General features: G+C 36.8%; 2 protein-coding genes across 2 annotated transcripts in view; both read left to right on the top strand.

Annotated features, from left to right (window-relative positions):
• Nucleotides 1–66: 66 nt before the first annotated feature.
• On the top strand, nt 67–2,426 carry LOC117962544 (SH3 domain-binding glutamic acid-rich-like protein 3). Its single transcript, XM_059030878.1, has 3 exons — nt 67–334; nt 637–804; nt 2,252–2,426. Exons 1-3 carry the CDS (start codon nt 209–211, stop codon nt 2,312–2,314), a joined length of 357 nt encoding a protein of 118 aa, XP_058886861.1. The 5' UTR covers nt 67–208; the 3' UTR covers nt 2,315–2,426.
• Nucleotides 2,427–4,369: 1,943 nt separating this feature from the next.
• The window catches only part of LOC117405150 (E3 ubiquitin-protein ligase TTC3-like), a 38,364-nt gene continuing 20,049 nt past the window's right edge, over nt 4,370–22,684 (top strand). Inside the window, exons 1-19 of the mRNA XM_059030868.1 lie at nt 4,370–4,467; nt 6,811–6,931; nt 7,356–7,422; nt 9,385–9,427; nt 9,702–9,858; nt 10,464–10,545; nt 10,737–10,790; nt 11,256–11,385; nt 11,993–12,075; nt 13,026–13,120; nt 13,476–13,538; nt 13,938–13,992; nt 14,191–14,353; nt 14,525–14,573; nt 14,788–14,884; nt 15,595–15,631; nt 16,720–16,777; nt 19,444–19,534; nt 21,165–21,302. Coding sequence (XP_058886851.1) covers nt 7,366–7,422; nt 9,385–9,427; nt 9,702–9,858; nt 10,464–10,545; nt 10,737–10,790; nt 11,256–11,385; nt 11,993–12,075; nt 13,026–13,120; nt 13,476–13,538; nt 13,938–13,992; nt 14,191–14,353; nt 14,525–14,573; nt 14,788–14,884; nt 15,595–15,631; nt 16,720–16,777; nt 19,444–19,534; nt 21,165–21,302 — 1,452 coding nt within the window. The 5' untranslated portion in view covers nt 4,370–4,467; nt 6,811–6,931; nt 7,356–7,365. The remainder of the gene's footprint in view (nt 4,468–6,810; nt 6,932–7,355; nt 7,423–9,384; nt 9,428–9,701; nt 9,859–10,463; nt 10,546–10,736; nt 10,791–11,255; nt 11,386–11,992; nt 12,076–13,025; nt 13,121–13,475; nt 13,539–13,937; nt 13,993–14,190; nt 14,354–14,524; nt 14,574–14,787; nt 14,885–15,594; nt 15,632–16,719; nt 16,778–19,443; nt 19,535–21,164; nt 21,303–22,684) is intronic.

Raw genomic sequence — 22,684 nt, 5'->3', positions numbered from 1 at the left:
GTTACATCCTCTCTGACTGTCGTCAACTCATAAACAAAAGGCAGAAACAAACTCCCCTACACACCAAACAGTGCCACCTACTGCACAATCTGTCCAGCTGTGTACCAGCCGTTTAATTGAGAAAACTGTACATTACCTGGTACAGTCAACTTCATGAGGCAAATACTGAAAATATTCTGATAATTAATTTAATTTATTATTAAAAACAATGTGTTTATCTATTCAATTCATTGGAACTATTACATTTATTGGAACTATTTTTCCTATAGCGTTGTTGGTTTGCTGGAATAACCGCGCTTGCAGGGGCTATTACGACCCCCTACCCACAGTACAGGTGCATTATAAAAATGATTTTATTACCAATAACACAAGAGAATGCTTGGGTTGTATGGTAAATATTACAGTAGGGCTTACAATGCAAAAAATGTGCTTATAATTTTTATTATTATTATTATTATTATTATTATTATTATTATTATTATTATTAATAAAAGTATGGTGTGTTTTCTTTTCTTTTTTGGTAATATTTATTACTAAGTTTCAAATGTGGGGCATATTTATTTCCCGTTTTCTGGTTTAATTGTACGGCGATATATAATCCACTATTTGTCTTTTTTTTCTTGTTGCAATATCCAGATAAGGTCAATGCAGGCAGAGGTAACACGGATTCTGGAAGCATCCAAGATACCATTTGAGCTCATCGATATTGCATCTGGTGAGACACTGCTTGAAGAGATGAGAAGCAAAACCAGTAACCCCACAGCTCTCCCTCCGCAGATATTCAACAACGACGTTTACTGTGGGGTAATGTTTCCTTCTATTCAATATGTTCAACATTTAAAAAAATGTATTTACATTTAGCTAATTTTGGATAGACATTTGTTTTACTAAAAGTCCTTGATATACTGGGCATCCACAGTGATAGTGTTCTAATTCAGTAGCGTTTATACTATTAACACTTGGAATGTGTTTATGTGCTTGGTGAGGGCTGTGTTTGTTGCAGTATTTGCATACCTTGCTTCATTGGCACTTGATTTCAAACCTACACAGGCTGTTCCAATGGAACTGTTCCATTTGTTGTTGCACATACATCATGTGCTTCTGTTCTTGCGTCCATGTGATACAGTAATGTAATCATGTAAAGGACATTCTCAGTTCCCTTTTACACCAATTTTAATGCTGATGTTATTTGAAACCAGCCGGTAAGAAAAGTTCCAGCTAAATGCTACTGAGCTACGGTTTCCTGCATTTCAAAGAAGCTTAACAATACATGCTGAGACTTTAAAATATGAAGCTCTACAAAGTCATTGGAAATGATGCCACTACCCAGATATGCTTCAATGCTATATATATATATATATATATATATATCAGTATCAATTATAATTAATAAAGTATAATTAAGACAAGACGAGAACATGATTGAATTTAAACAGCATTACATTTATTGATTCTATGTCTCAAAGCACACATGCATAAGAAAACATTAGACACGTTGAAACGGTCACTAGCTTAAACAATAGTTACGTAGCTGGCCCTACTATCTTCCTATTGGGAGTCCCGTTTGGCAAACCTCGGCACGATGTTCGGGGAGGAGAATGGAAGTTATCTTGGACGCGTGTCTCAAATAAGCATCCCAGGTGAGTCCCATATATATAAACAAACCTTCATGCGTGAAAAGCTGTTGTTATCCCAGACACCATGGACTCTGTTTCACCCCTGTGGTTCAGTAGTCTCAGACAGATGCTCTGAACCTTTTAACCCGAATTTGTATTTTCCCAACTGGCCCCTCTCATCTCTTAGTACGCGATCAAAGGCTTTTTATACTCGTTTTGCATTCTGTTTCCACCCCGTTTGCAACAATTGCTAGCCATAAAGCTTGAAATCAACTGTGACTTACACAAAGTTACATGTAACTCTTTATTTACAACAGCATCAGGAAGAACATACAGGCACTATTCACAAAACTCTATGTCATTACGTCATTGGCGGGTAATAACTACCGCAGCAGGTAAGTCAGTAACAGACATCTCTGCTATAGCCGTAATTCTAAACTAGAGCTTTTAGTATGATGAAAAAAAATACCATATAAAACTTGTTTTGGACAACTAACAAGCTATTTTTACAATATGTGATGTTATAGTTATACACCCGCCACTTCTTTTAAAAAGGTTACAATTTCATTTAAATCTAAGTTATAAGCAATGCGTGGGTTTGAAAATGCCTGATGTTTTTTTTTTTTTTTTGGAAGGATTACTACCAGCTGCACGAAGCAACTGAAAATGGTGAACTTCTCCAGTTCCTAAGATTATAGCAAGTGAAAGGATCAGCCCAGAAAGGGGAAGACGTGAAGTGCAGCTGGTTCTCATTTACAAAACAATCCATCTTACATGGTATCGTTTGGCATAACAATGTTGTGAAACCATTAAAATGAGATGAAATAGATATAACTGAAAGTCTGTGTTGGGAAGTCACTTGTTAGAGAGGCTGCCTCGTTTATAAACAAATCTCAGTGTTTGAGGGCCAGTAATACGTTGCAACAAGTACAGTATCAGATAGAAAAAAATGCCTTGAAGATATCCCCTGACAAGTTAAGTTTAATAATACCTTCCACTTAAAGTCAAACACACATAGGTACAGTAATACTAATGAAGTGTTTTGGGGTAAGGCACGATGCTGGTCAATTTCTTTCTCTTCATGGAATTTTAATACTTTTGGAAAGACAATGGTCCATTTATTACTGTATTGAAATGTTATGAACGAATTGAAAAAACAAACAAACAAAACACAAAATAAAAAATAAGCTAGGGTTTCCAAGAGCAGGTGAAATTGAGACACAAAGGCTATTATATACAGTCAAAGAAAATGAACTGTTATACGGGCATGACCCATGTTAATTTTTGCTAAGCATGTATTCTCACATGCTTTGTATAAATATTCATATTCAAAAAGTAGACCTTGAAGCTCGCTCTCTCTCTCTCTCTTTCTCTCTCTCTCTCTCGCTTTCTCTGGTGACATTTTATCTAACATGAACTCTGCAACTGTTTAAGAGCTAATTAAGCAAATTACCATTTCAATTAATGGTCTAGTTCAGTAATTGAGAGCTCAGTTGGAATGAAAACCAGCAGACACAGTGGGTCCCATGCAGGACCCGGGTTGAAAACCACTGATTTAGAGCTACTGTATCTCAAATGGCATTTTAAGATATCTTGAAATATTTTGGGATACAATATCTGTAAATAATTTGCAGATATTTTGAAATTAATTTGAAATATCTGTAAATAAACAATTCTGAGATATCTAAAAATGAAACAGAGATATCTCAAATTGATTTACAGATATCTTTAAATAATGTTTTGCTAGCAGGTATGCCAATCACACATTTAGAGATACTGTATCTCTAAATACCTTCCTGTTCAAAAAAGTAAGTTTAATAACATTAATAACATATTATTCGTGTGTGTGTGTGTGTGTGTGTGTGTGTGTGTGTATATATACACACACACACACACATTTTTGAAACCATAATAACTTCCATTGCTTCAGCTCACATTCAGCAGTGTGACTGATTATAATCGAAAACGCAGAAAGTGTAGAAACTGTTGCATTACTGGCTGATCGCCCCAATACAGTAAAAAAAGAAGTCTGATAATCAATCAATCAATCTTTATTTTATATAGCGCCTTTCATAGTGCACCACCATCACAAAGCGTTTTACAAGATAGTGAGGAACAATGCATAATACATTAAATACAGTGAAATACAGAGCACAGTACATTAAATACAAACAGTAAAAAAAAATGCAAATACATTAAATACAGGGCTAGGATGTTAATTCTAAACATTGTGGATGCGTGTGTCATACAGAATCATACGAATAAGATGGAGTGAAAAACCTGAAATAGCAATTTAGACAATAGCTAATAACAGATTGATAGACTGATGGCGCATGGAGGAGCATGGAGCAGGGTCTGATGAATCAGCGAGGAGGGAGTGATTTGTGAATGGAGCAGAGAATGACTCGGTGTCATAATACAACAGACACCGTAATAGAGGTCAAAGGCCGCGGCTGCCAGCAGGGATGATGTTACAGTGGGTCCGCCATCTTAGTAAAGGAAGGACTTGCACATAATTAATACATCTTCCGATAATAAAACATTTCAGACAGAAAACAAAAGCCTTTAGAAAATCCTCTAAAATGACAAATGTACCTTTAAAAAAAACAAACAAAAAACACATTTCTTACCTCCAGATGACCCTGAGCATAAAGTAAAACATTATTGTCTGATCTGATCTTGCAACACTGCGAAATGTATGTTTTGGGGGCGGAGCAAACAGTCTTATTGGTTCAAAACAGGAGCCTTGGCGCCTGCTCGCCGGATACATACTTCTTTTTTTGTTTACTGAGTGCGTGGAATAGACTTGGTTAGGCCTCGATACCTACGAAACTGAAACTCTTATTCTCAGGTAGGTAAAACATATTGTATAATATACAGACGCTCACGGGAATGTACAATGCTCTAGTTGATGTTACATTTGGTGTAAAAACAACGACGTTCTTCCTACTCTTGAGGGAAAGGGGTGGGCGTTTGGTAACAATGCAACATGTCAGAAAATGTGTACATTCATGCAGCTGTACTCGCTTTTTTGTGTCATTGCCAAGTTATCATTTTTAGAAATGTCATTTTCCCAATACAATCTACTTCCAATTTTTGGGGGGTGGAAGGTTTTTAAAAAACGAGGTAAGAAAAAGTTCCATAAATGTCGGTACTGTCTAAAAGATTTGGCATTTAGTTGGTTTTGTTTAACCGACATCGTGATATTTTTAATTTGTCAAACAAACAAAATGGCATAGCTGGAGAATAAGGGAAAAAGACATTGACTGAGCTTGTTTGCTGCTGTCCTCGAACAACAACGTCCTATAAAAATAATAATAATAAAAAAACATAAGTGAAAAGTTTACTTTTAATTGTAAGATTTTTTTAAGCATCGAATAGGGGAACGCTGCTGTAGTTATTGCGGCCTGCGTTGTTGATTTTCTTGGCCCCCCAAACCATCTATGTCTACCAGTTCTACTCTCTGTATTTATGAAGTCAGAAATCCCAGCACTTTCATACTGCCCCTCTTTTCTGACTGTTAAGCCCTGATCGCTCTTGCCCTGTCCCGCTGATGTATGTCATTGACGCCCAAGTCCACGGCAATGTCTTTCCATATGGGAACTGCAAGAAACCACGTGTCTTCCCAGTCGTTTTTTATTGGTTAATGTAATTTTTAACGCATGTCAAATCTGGTAAAATCTGATCATCGTAGTGCGACAATTACGGGACTCGGTGTGCAATAGGAAATGCTCGTTTTTATTCTTCTTAGACGCACGTTAAAATCGGATGCGTGATCGGATTTCACTGCAATGGCCTTTCATTGCATATTTAATTGATACCGCATCCATCTTATTATTATTATTATTATTATTATTATTATTATTATTATTATTATTATTATCCAAAAAACAGCACATTAAATAAATAATCTCAAGAGTCCTCGTTATTACAGACTCGGTTTATAGGAATGCCACTCCCAATGTGGCCATGGACTGAATGCCAATGACTGAGTAATTTTAGTAAAACATGCTTAACCAGCCAGTCCAGTGTTGAGTAACAAATATTGAACATTTCATTTCAGGCTGTCCGAATTCAATTTCCTTTAGGTTAATGTTAACTAAATGTAAAACTCCCCAACACAGCAATACCCAACATATATGTATATGGTATCAGTATATCATGATAGCCCAGTGGCTGTGGACTGGCACTACCTGTGGAACCTGCAAAGCACATTAACCAAAGGAAATGTCTACGATTATACAAAAACGAAATAGGAAGTAGGTACTAAAAATAAAATTTAAAAAAATCCAAACCAATTTCTCCCTACCATAGGGGGTTTCTGCGGCAGTAGTGCAATGTACGTTTCCCAGGTGAAGCTTTCTGTGTTCAGCATCAACCAGTGGGTGTTTCAGTTAATCTGTGCCTGCCACTCCTGCTATACCGGATACACGTTGGAGTGTTTAATAAAACATGTATTTGCACTTGTACCTGCTTCCTGAACCCACATATTACAAAGAAAAATGTAGAAATACAAGAGCAAATGTCATCTGCTTGTTGGGAAATTACCCTCCGTGACACGTGATTGTTTTTAGTGTTCAAGGAAAGTACCACATATTTTATTTCTATCGGGCCAACCATCATACTGGGGCTTTGGTCTAAATCTCGGAAGCTGCAAAAAAGGCTGTGGCAAGAAAATTAATTTGACAACACTAAAAATGTCTTTTTGGTCAGAAAAAGAGACTCCTCAGTAACATTTACTATGCAAATCTCAGGTAAAACATTTCAGAATTTAAGTCAAGTAGAAAAATATTTTGGTAATTACAGTATTGTTCTCTTAGTCCGGTAAGCAGACTTGGCTTCAAGTACCTTTTTAACAAAAAAAGGAAGGAAGGAACTGCAGTGTAAATTTCCAGTGATCAGTTTATTGCGTGTGTCAGCCAGGCAGTTGGAGGTTTGATGCACAGCAAGACTATAAGCAGCAGTCCTTCTGACTTACAGGAGTGCACAGCATGGTTTTGAGGCCCCAGTGCATTCTTGTGTGTATTACAGACACGGCAGGTCTGTTTAATGCGGAATCCCTGTGGAGTTGAGCATGGAAAAGATAATGCATTTGCATCCAGCCTGTCTATGGTTTAAGCATGCACTGTACGTTGTCAATGAAAATACTGTTGGATAACATGGAATTCCACTTTTTTTTTTTTTTAATCTATAGGAAAACTCAACCAAAGCAGGAGCAGAGGAATGAACCACAGAAGGGGCCGGCCTTGATCTTGATTACAGAACAGAACTGACTGTCAAGCATTGCGACTGGACCCATTTAAAAAAACAAACTGGTGAGAATAGTGAATGTGGAGATGACACAAGGCAGAACAGTATATGGTTAAAAAAAAACATGAGGGAGTGATATGAAATTGGAACCAATAACTGGAAAAAAATAAGCAAGCATGACAAGATTAACACTTTTTCATGTTCAGATTGTTGATGTATTTCAAGGTTATTCACATTCAGGATACCGGTGGCTCTAATTGAGTATTTACAGCTCTGGCGTGGATGTTTGTCCTTGTCTTGGTGACCGCATATAGGCTGTTTGAGGTGTACATATTTAGGCTGAAATATCGTTGCTATTTAAATAAGCTGTGCAGCACAGATTGAAGCATGCAAACGTCAGCTTACTTAAGGGAAGTAGTAAGATAGACAGTAAAGTAGCATCCCAATGACTCCTTGATTGTGAAACCACATCTTTCTCTATTTCCCAAGATCTGCAAAAATGTGCGATTCCGACTCTGAGACAGATGATCTTCCACACATCATGGGCATAAGGAGGGTGAGTTTTTCCAATAGGATTGCGAGGGGGTGGGCATCTCCCCTCTCTCTCTCTCTCTCTCTCTCTCTCTCATTGCACTTCAAGGATGTGCTTGTACGACTCGCATCCAAGTGAAGTTAAACTTGTTATGGCATTTGCTAGAAGTTAGGTTGCCGAATTAATGTTGACAACCTTGTAGAAAAAATAATAGGGGTTATTTATTTCTTCGAGTCCCTTTTCCTCCCGTACAAGTGTAAGAAAAGAATTAGTCAGTCTTTCATTGCAAAAGTCAACATAGTATATCTCTTTATTAAGACATAGTGTATAGTTAGTAGGTAAACTTCTTGCTAGCGGTTGAAGGATACAAAGAACATGGGGTATCTCTTCAACTTAAATACAGTTTCTTGAGATATTAGAAAAATACTAGTTTTACAACCATTACATCAAAGAGACTCTCCCCTACCTGGGCCAAGAACCTCACCATAAAACCTTTCCCATATCTCTTTGTATTTGGGGTAAAAATACATTTTGTCATTTTAATTGACCCATTAGAAGTATCTGACTCTATCCAGATCTTCCCTGAAGGAGTTAACTCTTTATTACCCCATCATAAACGAATCATTAGTAAAAACTTGTTTTACTATTTTTGGAAGATGTTTATCAATATGTTTATGATTCTAACAGTGGACAGCTAGTCTGCCCCGAAAGGTAAACATGTTAGGACTATAGATCAAAGAAGACCTAATGCATGTTTTTTACAACACTTCCCTCAAGTCTCATCTTTTTGTTTATAGCAAGGACAGGTGGCCTAAATTTTAATCAGCTCTTCGAGTTCTAAACAGAATCGGAGAGACAGAAAGATTTTGTATCTAATAACTAGTTTTAACCCAAAATGCACCTTTACGTTAAGTTCATTCAATGAGATATATTCTAAAATCTAATAGCTACTAAAAACCTAAATAAATGTATCCCTACAAAACTGTGAACAAGACAGCTGCAGTGGTGACGTCAGACCAAAAACACAAACCAGACTCTACGGCGTCCAGTACTTTATTTAAATAAACAAAAATAAAAGATTTAACAAAACAAAACACAAAAGCAAGCGGCACGTTGGCCAAACAAACAAACAGCAACAAGAAGTATCGTGCTGGTGCAAAACACGCACTTCTAGCAATTGTTCTCCACTCTGAACACTCTTCCATGCAGCCAAAGCTGCAGGTCTTTTGTATTGGTGACAGAGGGATTAACTAGCTAACAATTATCTTATTATCCCTGTGTCACATTTTGCACAGGTTTAATAAGATATGTGACTGTCTGCTAATTATACATTTAATAGCTGATCAGTCACGCATCTTCACGAGGTATTCTAAATAATAAAACAGTAACATGGCATCGGCACCTTGCTTGTCCTGCCACACAATAAAATACAAATACACTGGCTTCTTGCCATCATATATACATAAATCATAACAATAATAATAATAATAATAAACACACAAAGGGGCGGGACACCCTGTCACACAGACCCATGGAGCAATATGTACTCAATGTATTTAATCCAGAATACCTTAATATGCAGTGCTTATCCTGTCAAGTACAGTACCCAGTTTGTTCACCTTTCAACTGAATTCCTCACACACCTCATATTCCAAGTTGTAACACTGGTATCGCAATTCCCCCAGCTTGTAGAAGGACAGGCTCTGTGACGTTTGCCTGGCATAGATTATTAAATGCATTCGCCCATTTCTGTTTTACTGTGACCAAGATCATGATCAGACAGGATTTTTTTTTTTGTGTGTGTGTAAATCAACAGAAGCTTAAGAATGTGCTATTATGTTCTAGATAAACAAACAGTGCAACAGTAAAACCCTAACGCTCGATTTACGCTTCTTGTTCATGCCCGTGTGTACGATGACGGCTTGGCTGCTATACTTCAAACTCTAAATTGAATTGTTAATAACTACTATCTCTTCTCTTTCTCAGCCCTGGGACAAACACGAACATCTTAGCTGTCCTAAAAAAAAAAGTATGTTAAACCTTCCTTTTTATTTATTTATTTATTTATTTATTTATTGGTAAAAATTAAAAATACCTTTTTAAGACCATCAGTTAAAAAGGACTGAGTTTAAATAGTCAGAAACCCTGGATTGCTTTGTCACATGCAATTCAGTGGCTAGTGTATTAAATGGATTGCTTTGTTACATGCAGTTCAGTGGCTAGTGTATTAAATGGATTGCTTTGTCACATGCAGTTCAGTGGCTAGTGTATTAAATGTTTCCTTTTTCTTGTTTGTTTAATAGATAGTATTTGTGAATATTGGAGCCTCATCTCGCCAACTGTGAAAAAAGAGACGTGCCAAGTAATGAATATCTGCATCTTTTGGCCTATATTGTTTAAACCATGTGTGAATTCCTATAAAACTCAATGGGCAATAGAAACCGGGTTCATAAATGCCAAGTAAGTTTATCTAGCTGTGTTAAGAAGTAGATGTTTAGTTTAGAACTGTAAGAAAAGAGATATGTCACACACCAAGTTCCAAATTGCTATTAAGTGGGAGTCTTATTCCCATCCCTGGCACAAGCAGTATAAAATATAAATACAGGATGTGCTGGGACAAATTTTAAAATATTCAAAAATAACCATTGGTAAAGAAGAGTGTTTCTGTCTTTTCTTTAGTAGGTAATTTGATTGGGAACTGGGTTCATTTTATTCTCTTCATAACTGTAATGTCTATGAATTATACTTGGGGCTTCTGATTTTCAGTGTTTTACCTCAACCTTTCCACTCTCCTTTTAAGAATTTAGTTGTTTGACAGAGAGAAAAAAAACAACTAAATTTAAATACATTTTTACTATTAACGCTTTTATCAGTTGTGATTGAGAGATACACAAATGGCTTAACACAGCGTTTGTCAAACTGGGGGTCCTGACCCAAAAAGGGGTAGCGTGATCACAAAACCCTTTAACTATACATTGATTAGGGGGTGTGTTTTATTTTTTTTGTGGCCTCCTGTAGCAACTCTGTATTTAAAATGTTTTTTTTATTTTGTTTTGGAAATGCAGTTTGAAGACTGAATTGAACCTGAAGAGTCTGTACAAAATTGAAGTACTGGAAACAATCCTTCAGGCCTTGGCAAAAGGCGTTGTAAGTAATTTTTAAAAAAATGTGTGTGTAATATATATGTTGTGCACTACCAACCAGGAAGGTTTTTGTGAGTGTGCATTTGTGTTCTGTCTTGTGCAGTTGAAATACTAATAAATAGATATTTGTTTTTCTATAATTATCATTTAACAAAACAGTGCTATTACATTAATATATTCTTTCTTTTGCTGCAGGTGTCTGAAGTATTAGTCAAACGCTTAAAAAGAATAGGGGATCATTTCCTCCAAGTAAGTAAATATTCTGATGCCGTCCTGTTCTAGTGCTTGGTGAGTCTGGGTAGAGTCCAGGAATAACCATGAAATAAGAAACAAGACCTACAGAGCTTGGACTTGCAATATTGTCACTGTCAGCTTCTGTTTTAAGTTTTTTTTTGTGTGTGTGTGTATTTTATATATACGTTTGGAATATGCAGATATGTGGAAGACAACACTTTAAGTTGTAGTTCAAACACACTCCAATGGTCTAGTTACAATCAGACCAAGTGACCTACAGAAAAGGTATCCGGATTCTGCAGTTTTTATAGGTATTGCTGTATTTCATGTGTGGATAACCTGACGGCCAGTAATAATGCAAAAAACGTTTTTTAAATCATTGGCATTGTTTGATGCACCATAAAGCATGCAGTGTTTTTATGCCAAGTTTAGCCCTCTTCATGCAGGAGATGAAATTAGATTTTTTTCCTCCCTATTTAGAACTTTGATTGTGTTGACGAAGCCATTGATTGGATGGAGAGAGCAGGGGAACCCGGAATCTCTGGAATTCTCTCAAGACTTGGATCAAAGCGTACGCAGAGGGAGACCCTGAGATTTATGTGTTGTGAATGTAAGTTTTATTAAGCATCCCCATTTCCATCAGGCAGCCAGTTGTCATGTTGTCACAGACCCATCTGACTTTGTTTACAAACTATTTGATGAGAGATGACATTTCATGTGCTTTGTGTTCCCAGGGATGCATTGTTTTTGTTCACAAACTCCCCTTCTCTATTTTATTGTAACATTTTAATTTGGGGTTAAATATTGCTTTTCACCAGGATTCAATCTTTGGCATTATTCCATGGAGTAGCATTACCGCATCCACTAAATGGGAATATAGCCAATTCCATTCAAATTAAAGTAAACATTTTCCATTCCAGATGTTTTTTGTTTGTTTGTTCAGTGTCTCTCTTTATGTTGACATAGGTCATTTGAGAATGTTTTGATATATTTTATTTTATTCACATGTCCTTTTTCGGGCTTTGACCAGTTCTGTTAGTTTCACATCTGCTGTCACCACAAGCCCTGTCGTCTTAAGGCTGCTGTTTGGCTTAAACAGTAGAGTTTTTGTTTAGTTTATTGCTGCCACACTGTATCCGATCTTTACCCAGTAAAGAAAAAAAATATATATATATATGACCGCCTTCTCCTTGCTATTTTCTTTATTTAATAAACAGATGTCCATTATATGGAGCTGACGGTCAACGGTGTGAATTTGGTTATAGAGTTTGAAAGTCCAGCTTATGAGTGGGTTGTAAAGGTAAGATTTTCCCTGTAAAACTTGCCCTTTACACTAACCTGATGTTGGTTTAACATTTTTTTTAATTTTAATTAACATACCAGCTGTCCATTAAGACATACTTAAATAAAAAAAATATATAAATAAGAACATAATAAAGTCGTTTTTTGGATTCCAGGAGGAGGTGTGAGTGAGCGAAATTATTATTATTATTGTTTTAAATTGCAGTTTTCCCTCCTGTTTTTTCCACATTTGTTTACCTATTCCTAATAATAAACATGGTTTGAGGTGCATTTTGAACAAAAAAGATTATCATATACTTTAAATCAAACTGTATAAATTAAGTGTTATTGAGCCAAATGAAAACATTAATGAAAAACTTAAAAATAAATCTATGTGAACAGTTAGTTGTAAAATGTATCAAATTGACTGGAGTAACTGCAGTATTATAAATGACAGTTTACAGGAGGCGTGATGACGATACGCCCCAGTCACTGGATTCTGACTCTTTTGCAGTTGCACCTTACCAAGGGAGTCAGAAACAAACTTCTGGGGCATGCCCCAGTTAACTAAATATGAACTACAAAATGTTGTGTGTTTCCTGAAAGAAACACTGGCAATTAAGTGTTAAAGCTTACTAATATAATCTCCAATTCATGACACCTGATCAGTGGAAATTTTGAACAAAAAAACAGCTGATGTGTGATGCTACATGGCTGATCATCATGAGTTGCAATTTTAGTTTCAATTTAGCTCTTATCTATTTCCAGCAATTTTTTTTTTATTGATAGTATATTTAGGTTTATTAAAATATAAATGTATGTAATACATTTAAAAAAGAGTTTTATTATTTGAATAGATACTGCAGCTGTAATGATCAAGTTTGCTTCTGCAGTGGAATCATAATTTTACAAGTATGCAAAGATTTTTCACAATTGCAGGGTTTAATTGTTTTAAAATTTTCATTTTAGAAAAGCGAAGAAATGAAAAAGAAAGGAAATGACCAATATCAGAAAAGGAAATATGACTCTGCAATAAAGTGGTACACAAAAGCTATTAAATACCAGTAAGTAGCGTGTTCTTTTCAGTGCATATCGATTTATTATTTAAACAGTCCTCGTGGTCATGTGCGTTTCCCTTGAGATTTAAAGAACTACGTTTTCTAAAATGTATCATAAATTAGATTTAAGTGCATATTTATCAAATGGAAATAATGCTTCGAATAGCAGCAGTAGACTTTGAATGAATAATCCCCCTGCTGCTGGAATGTATCAGTATTACAAATCACTGTCTGTGCTGTAGTTAAGAGGTATGGGAACAACACCTTGATCCCGCATGCAGAGAGGACCACTGTTATGGGGATGATGCTTTTGTTTTTTAGTGTCCTCTCTGTAAATTTGTTTTTTCTCCTCCCTCCCCAGCCCAGAGAATCATATCCTTTATGGCAACAGAGCTATTTGTTTCATTCGCTGTGACAAAAAACAGTAAGCGGAGTTTCCAATTTGTTTTGTTGCATGTGGCATTTATGTTAAGTTGGAAAGCAATTAATATTTTATAAGATAAGGAGGTAGGGGTATAAAATGAAAATATAAGTGATTTCCATTCCTTTTCAGTAGGACAAGTGGGTTTATAATTCTTAGTGTAAATATAATATTTCAAACTTGGCATGTGCAACATGTTGTAGATTTAAATATTTAAGGTTGTTTTTTGTTATTCTGCTATTTCCAGTCTGAGCTACGGTGGGTTTTTGTTGGTTAAAGCTCCTGTCTTATAATTCAGCGACAGATAAGTTTTATGAATGTTTAGTTCATTTTTACTTGAACTAACTTTATAAATTGTATGAGATGTATTTATTTATTTTTTTACTTCTTCCTCCTTTTCAGAAAAGCCCTCGGTGATGGAAAAAGAGCCACTATATTAAAACCTAACTGGCCCAAGGTTAGTGTTCTGGTCATTTTATGTTAGTTTTGATTTTAAACTATAATTACAATTTTTTTCAAATGCTGCTGTTAAAACAGTACTATCTGATTTATTGAAAAGCTGCCCTCTAAGATGGCATCCCGTTTCATCCTAGTTTGTTTTGAGGGGATGTTACTCAATATGATCACAAGCAAAGTGCTTTTTATGTTTTTACAGGGGCATTATCGTTTCTGTGAAGCATTATTCTTATTGGATGAGCACCAGCGAGCTTTGGAAGCCAATGCAAAGGCACAGGATCTGTGCAGAGATAACCCTGATGGGATCTGGGATCTATGTCAACAGAATGAGAGATTCAGAACAGAAATTGAAAAACTCCAAGGTGAGTGATGGTGTTTTGATGCAAGTGGTCCAACAGATAAGCTCTGGGCTTGATGTAGCGCAGATGAGGGCAGCACAGTCCAATGAGGGAACTTTAATACATGGCAGTCAATAATTGATTATTAAACTGATTGTTGCAACTCTACTTGACATTATTTTCTATTATCGTTAGCTGCTGAAAAAACTAAAAAGAAGGGGCTAAAAGGAGATTCCAGTAAAAAGTAAGTTGTTTTTTTTTTTTTTTTTTTTCTTCTTCTTTATGTTTAAAGCTTCTGGCCCCACAGTGTAAATGCACTCTTGGCTGTTAAATCCGGAGTGGGAAATAAATTGCATTATAAGAGAAGTCTGATTTCTCACAGGTTTTCTAGCTGTAAACCTGAGGCACCTGTTGAGTGTACTTTTCTACATGTGTGTGGTGTTCTTTCTGTTTTTAAGACTGGAAGCAGCTGCCAGAGTTGAAACAGAAGCACTGCACGATACAAAGGAAACTGACAACAAACCGGAGAACAGCAACAACATTTCTGAGACCAAAGTGAGCATTTGAGTTTTAGAAAACATAAATACAAGGACATTAGGAAGTCTTTATCAATGTCCCAATATTCAACTAACACACTTATTTCTCTGTAGATGTAGCATTCAAGACTGGTAAGTCAGTGCCCCAGTCTCATTAAAGGGCTGTGGGTGGCTGGTTTTTTGGCTATACAGCATTTTAATAGCAATGCTAAACATATGTTTGTTCTCTGTGTTGGCTATTGCAGATCCTAAAGAATTCTCCTTTCTCACAGATTGAATAAAAAACAAAGTAAATTACATGCAAGCATAACCATGAGGCATTTAGGTCACCGTCCCAAGGTGTAATAACTCTGTTTCCCTCTAGCTGTTTTTGTGTGAACAGAGCAAAGGTTACACCTCTCCTTCCAGATTTCAAGGTAAAGCAGTCTGTGGACCTGGACAAATCCGTGACACAGTATTTTAGCAACCTTGGGTCATCCATTGTTCAGATCATTTCCAGCTGCAAGAGCTTTCTGACCTTCATCCTGTAGGCTGCAGGGCAATCCCCTTGTTTGTTTATCACCACATGTTCCATTGAGTATTTTGGCAGTATTGTTTTGGCTGTATTATGAAGGTAAATGCATCTTCTTAAAACGATGGCAGTTTCTGCCTGGGCTCTTCAAGGCTTACCATGTGATGCACCTTGCCACCTTGTTTTGCAGTATTTAACTTTTGTATACAAATTTACAGGAAAATGAAGATACAGACGAAACTGGGGACATTGCAGGTAATTACTTTTTTTTTTTCCTTGTTGTACAGAGCATATACTAATTATTAAAGGTAGCAGTTTCAGAAAGATACTTTAAATATTTTTTAGGTTTTGTGTCTTTAATCAAAGTTGCCATTAGGATTCTGTTGACTTATAATTTATGTTTTTTTTCTTTTTATAATTGTTTTTATAACAATTAAATTAATTCTAAATTACTAGCCAAATTATTGATTTAAAATTATAAAAATAAATCTCATCACTCACTTGTAAAAAAAAAAAAAAAAAGGAATACAATGTCATACAAATTAGCCTAGGAGCCTAGTTTGAGTCCAGGCTATTCCACTGCCGACCTTGAGTTCCTAGGGGTGGGGAGGGCTTAAGTCGGCCAGGGTGTCCTCGGCTCACCGCGCACCAGCGACCCCTGTAGACTGGCTTGGCGCCCGCGGACCTGCCTGTAAGCTGCCCAGAGCTGCGTGGTCCTCAGATGCTATAGCTCTGAGGTGGCTATATGGTGGGCCTGCAGAGTGAAAAGAAGCGGGTGGCACACATTTCGGAGGACGTGTGTGACCGTCTTCGTCTCTCCCGAGTCAGCGTGTGGGTGGCAGCGATGAGCTGGATTGAAATAAGAAAAGAATTGGGCTTTCCAAATTGGGGAGAAAACGAGAAACTGGGTAGCAAGCTCACGCAGAGCAAGCTTGGAATTTTTCTCCCTCATTATAATTTAATACCACAGAACAAATTAAGCCAAAATGGTCATGGTTACCATTTGCCAAGTACTTGCATTCTCGTTATAAGGCAGAACACAAATTGCACGGTTTCTTACCTATTGCTCCTGACTACAGCCTTAAAGGCAGCACTGTATTTGATTATCTAAGCAACACCCTCTGTTTTGCATGTAGTGCTTACGTAACATGATGGTAATGAAGTGCTGATTTACCAGCTCCTAAGTATTTGCATTCTCTTCAGCTTTCGACCCAGTTTGTATTTGTAGCTTCCCCTTTTTAAGGTGGAGATTTCAGAAGATTAGATACTGTAATGTACTATCAATCTGAAAACCTCCATCGCAGTGTTTTTTTATTTTTTATTTAATTAAATATATTTTTTAGGTAAAACAGAAGACAGCATTGCAGAGGGCTGCTCCAAGTTTGTCAAGGAGACAATAAGGTGGGTGTTATTTAAATAATTCTCAAAAGTTGGCAGGTATGCAGATGGCTAATCGTTATTTGGAAGATTCTTCAAAGTGAGAAAGAAAGGAAGAAAGATGATGGCTATTCTCAGCATGATGGTGGTGACAAGAAATGTCTCATGAGATACATAATTGCAAGTGTAAGACTCAGAACTGGTTGCTCGTATGTGGGCGCTGCCATCATTGATTCTGGTGGAAACAGGTGATCAGTGTAGCATTGTGGGACACACGATACTCTTTAGCATATCATTTACATACATTAGCATTAAGTACAGTTCACTGCTGGAGCGCTGTTTGAAACCAAGGAACACCAGATCAGCAGAGGAAGGGCGCTAGCGTCAAGAGCGTCAAGAGCGTCAAGGCGTACTTAATTGTTTCAGACGCTGCTCTACTCATGTACTTAATGGGGACGTAGTAAATATTTTGAGCTTGAATTGAGTTTGAAATGGGGGTAACCTGTTATACAGCCAACAGTACCTCCCAAGGAAGGCACAGGAGTTTCTTTTAAAATGTTACATTCTCGTTATAAGGCAGAACACAAATTGCACGGTTTCTTACCTATTGCTCCTGACTACAGCCTTAAAGGCAGCACTGTATTTGATTATCTAAGCAACATCCTCTGTTTTGCATGTAGTGCTTACGTAACATGATGGTAATGAAGTGCTGATTTACCGGCTCCTAAGTATTTGCATTCTCTTCAGCTTTCGACCCAGTTTGTATTTGTAGCTTCCCCTTTTTAAGTACAGTTCACTGCTGGAGCGCTGTTTGAAACCAAGGAACACCAGAGCAGCAGACGCTGCTCTACTCATGTACTTAATGGGGACGTAGTAAATATTTTGAGCTTGAATTGAGTTTGAAACGGGGGTAACCTATTTGTTATACAGCCAACAGTACCTCCCAAGGAAGGCACAGGAGTTTCTTTTAAAATGTTACATGAATAACAATAGCACAGTTGGGAGGGGAATTCACTTACCTTTTGAAATTTCTGTTTTGGTTTCTGTATTATTACTGCGCTTAAAGATTGGTTATTATAATTAATCAATCAATCTTTATTTTAAATAGCGCCTTTCATAGTGGACCACCATCACAAAGCGCTTTACAAGATGCAGTAACAACAAGAAAATCCATAATACTTTAAATACAGAGAAGTACATAATACATGCTATACAGTAAAAAAAAAAAAAAAGCATAATACATTAAATACAGTGGAAAGTGCATAATACATGATCGTAGCATAACACATGAAATCATAGCAGCAACACAGCACAGCAGCTAATAGCAGATATCAGGCTTAAAGAGCATGGAAAGCAAGAGAGAACAGGCAAGTAGTCGCAGAAGTGTACCTAGTTTTAAATGGCTGGTTACTAGTGGAACTGTTTTTTTTCCTGCTGCTAAATCCATTTAATTGATTGGTGTTATGAATTTTCATATTGGAAAAGGGTTACATGCTGCTAACAATATGCATAGATTATTGTGAAGAAGTGCAGTTAAGACCATCCCTGTACGCTGCACTCCAACAAGACTAAGATTTAGAAAGTCTGCTAGGCTATCTCTTGTAATGGCAGTTGGAAAGGAATTTGCACAGTCACACTTTGCTCTATTTAAGTTTCATTGTTTGCTCTTGCACAATTTCCTGCTTTACATCCAGTCAGAACCCTTGCTTTAATCAGTTGGTAGCTCAACATCCAATAGGGGATTTTGTTACGATCACCTGATGTACAGAAAATGAAAGAAAAACGGCAAGTTTTTATTCAGAGCACATAAGTTTGTTGGCGTGCGGTGAAGAGCAAAAAACAAACAGAAAACTGAACAAAAGCAATAAAAAAGGAAAATCCAGTAACGTATGTACATGTATAATAAAACTCAGTGTTTATGTTTAATGATAAAGTAAACAGACTTGCACTTTTACCTTTTGTTAACCTAGTTCCAGTATTGTAAATACAAAGCTGTTAAGATAATGAATGCTACTAATCTTTTGGTTCTTCAGTTTAATTTTGTGTTTGTTTTGAAAAAGTCTGATTTTGTACTTGATGATCATCACATTTTGTGTATTTTACGTTGGGTTTTCTGTACAGTAGTAGTGCTACAGCAGTGAAGTAGCTTTGTATGTTTGGCACTGTACCTATTCTAATTGATCTGTTTTGTTGGAAATCTAAAAAAGTTAATTTAATTTACTGGGACTAAACTATTTTTTATCAACAGCCAAGAGTACAACTCAGGTTACAGGAATGCATAGGTGTATGGGTGGGAGGATTTGTAAAATGTAATCTGAATAACGTAGCACCGTTGAGAGGGGAATTCACCTACTTTTTTTTTTTTATTTCTGGTTTTCTTTTGTCAGTCAGAGCAAACAATCTTGACTACATATTTGTGTAAAACAGAATTGTGGGACACTACAGGATTAAAACACTTCTTCCAAGGTCCCAGACAGTCATTGTGTTTATGTTCTGTGCTTTAATCTGTGTGGGAGGGACTGTGGTATGCTGTTGTATGACACTAATGAGCAGCTCTGGATTGTTCCAGAAGGCATGTAGTCACAGCCGTGATTGTGGCAGATCTGAATTGATAGAGGTATGCAGCACTGCTGTTTTGACTTAGAACAGACCTAAGTTTCAGGTTCTTTTTTTGTATTTTGAACATCTAGGGACATGCCTGGAATACAAAGTCAAAACATGGGTCAGAAGACACCAGAAAAAAAGAAGGCAAAAAACAGAACCCAGAAACCTGTGGAAAAGGTGAAAATAATAACCCTTTGTTTAAAACTCAACAAGTATGTCAGACAAAACTGTTCCTAGAGTGAGCCCTGCATCAGATGCGCATTATAAATAGTGTTAGGTTCTTTTTAATTTCCTAAACGTTACAAATGGGATTATAATACGTGGTTAACCCCTTAAGGTACACAGGAAATTGAGCGGTTGTTGAAATGGTTTCTTCTTAAAATCCATCATGAAGAAACTGACTATTTACATGACCAGATCCAACCTGTCGGTACACGTTAAACCGTGTTTCGTGCACCCCATTGCAAAAATAAGAAAACTATCAACGTTTTTATTTGTTGGACACATATGCCCCTTTTACCATAAAGGGTTAAATGTTAACATGTTGGGATTTTATGGAACCAATTAAGGGCATCAGGAGAAGTGATCCATTGGAGGTCTGTTACTTGTTTTATATTATATTATACTACAGTATAGGAATGAAAAACAACATCTTCCAGAATGCCATTGCTATCCCAGAACCACTGATTGACTGTCAATCAGTGTTGCCAGACCCCCACCAAGAAAACCTTTAGAACTGCCCCAAATACCTCGAGGGGAAAAAAATGATTTCGTATGAGGGCACAAGTTCCTGTTTTTCAAATTGTAAACCCAAACAGTTAGGCTGGTGAAATGTTCAATAAACACTGAATTTATTAAGAGACGCTGAAATCCAACTTTAAGCGCATGTTAAGTCATATTACAGTAGATTCATGTTAATTGCATAGCCCATTCATATACATGAAAGCGGTGTACGTAAAAAGAAAAAAAAAGTATATTGAATCTGTAATTTGTGCATTCAACACTAGTAAACTGGATTAGCGTCTGGCTAAAGGAACAGATCCTGTTAAGTTTAGCACTGCAAAACGTGCGCTACAGTTTATTTTTGTTTTGTTTGTTTAAAAAAAGCTTCCTTTTCACTGGAAAAGGGACGCGCAGAAAAATAAACGTGCAGATAGCGTCCTGTTTAAACCCATCCTTTGTTGTGGAGCGTACTTTATCCACCAGAGATGTGTTAGGAACCCAGAACTGTGTTCAACGTTCTACTGTAAATAAAATTAAAAAAAAAAAAAAAGTCAGAGTTTGAACTTATGAAAGAAAAAACATTGTTAATGCATAACTGTATTGCCCTATGTTTAGCAAACAATATGAAATGTTTAAGTGTTATGTTTGAAATGTGAAATACTAATTGTTGGAATTATTGTTACCAAATAAAATGGTATTCACATTTCTGTTAAAGTGGTTAAAGAAAAGGGCTTTTAACCAGGAGGTCCCCGGTTCAAATCCCACCTCAGCCACTGACTCATTGTGTGACCCTGAGCAAGTCATTTAAACTCCTTGTGCTCCGTCTTTCGGGTGAGACATAGTTGTAAGTAAATCTGCAGCTGATGCATAGTTCACACACCCTAGTCTCTGTAAGTCGCCTTGGATAAAGGCGTCTGCTAAATAAACAAATAATAATAATATTTTAACTCACTGTGGTTTCGTTAACGATTCCACAGTTTTCTATGGATTTGTGACACTAACTGTAGATTCTATAATCAACAACAATCAAAAGTTCAAAGGGTGATGTCACAGAAATGTTTTATGTGTGTTTTTCCTCCTGCAGACTTCAGCAGGCTCGGGTCTCGGAGATGTGAATTCTCTCATTCTTGACTCGGACAAAGCCCTGGAAGAGCGTAACTTTCGCAAAGCTGAACAAGCTTTTGTAAAAGCACTCGATTTACTAGATTTGACCTCGTTAAAGGTAGGATTCTGCTTTAAACTTAACGGCTGGTTTCACGGACCCTGATCAACGCTAACCTTGCCCTACTTTACCTACAGCTAGTTTCACAGACCCTGGTTTAACACTAGCCTTGGGCTGCATTATGTATGCTAAGGTAGTACGGGATTAATGCTAATCCTGGTATGTGAAACCAGCTACAAAGTAACATTTGGTAGTCAAAGATTATTGTTAACCTTGCCATTGATTTTAATGGTTGATGTATTCTATTAATCTCTCTCTTTTGAAGCTGTTATTGAACCTGTTGTCATAAACCAATGTTTTTAAATTGTGTTTTCATATTGCTGCATTTGACACCAAATCACTAGTTTGAAGGTTTTTATTTTAATTATTTAAGAGAGAAATGTTGCAAAACTTGTAATGTAATAAACAAAGGGTATTACACAGTTGCAGTTGATATGGGAAAAAACAAACAAACAAAAACACTAACCTCATGCCCCACTAGAAGGTTGGCAACACCTAGAGTACTAAAAGTTAACTCAAAATATCAAACTATGTTTGCCAGTCCATAAAGTTGCACTAAATAGTTATGCACATTCAGAGTTCCTGTATATTCGTTGTATCTAGTTGTAATTGATTTCCATTACCAAAAAAAAAAAAAAAGCAGTAACTGATGGAGATAATGCAGGAAAAAGATTTATGTCCAGACTTGTCTGGGAGGCTGGGGGGACGAGGCATTCTTATCTAGTGTGACCCGCCCCTCGCGTTAAAAGGGACCATTTCTTCTCAACGTGACAATGAATTAGTTTGACAAAACGTATATGACATAAGACGTGGTTAGGGAGAAAAAAAAAGTTGTTATTGCGTGGGTCACACAGTATATTGTAGATTGCAAACGGACTTTAAATTTTTCAAAAATATTTAATCCAAGTCCCTGCTTTTTTTTGTATGGCTTCCAATCAGAAACCCTGTATAATTTTTTGGTCGCGCAACATCCTATCCGCGATCTTGTTACAAAAACCGGTAGTTACCATATTTGGCAAGTGCGTGGAGTCCTGGAATTCGAGCAGACGCCCTGAGTTTACAACATTGTGCTGAAGCGCAGCCGGACCGGAAAATAAACGAAGCCTGCAACGAATTAAACCGAGATAAACCAACTAAAGGACGGCGCAAACTAACATGTATGTATGCATGTTATGCGCCTCCAATTGTTTCGTTTTAAGTGTTTTATCAAAAATTAAACAGATACTGGTGTGTGAAAAACATACATGCAAAATATTTGGTGTTTGTTGCGTTGCAGAGCTCGATAGAGTGCTCGGCGTGGTTTTGTCTTTCGGATTTATGCGTTTTGGAAACTATGGGCATTGGGCTGCTTTTTGGCTTTATTCCAATTTTAAAGTGTTTGT

Source organism: Acipenser ruthenus, chromosome 9 (assembly GCF_902713425.1).
Source record: "Acipenser ruthenus chromosome 9, fAciRut3.2 maternal haplotype, whole genome shotgun sequence".
In the NCBI taxonomy this organism is placed as follows: Eukaryota; Metazoa; Chordata; class Actinopteri; order Acipenseriformes; family Acipenseridae; genus Acipenser; species Acipenser ruthenus.
This window is presented reverse-complemented; position numbering and strand designations above follow the sequence as displayed.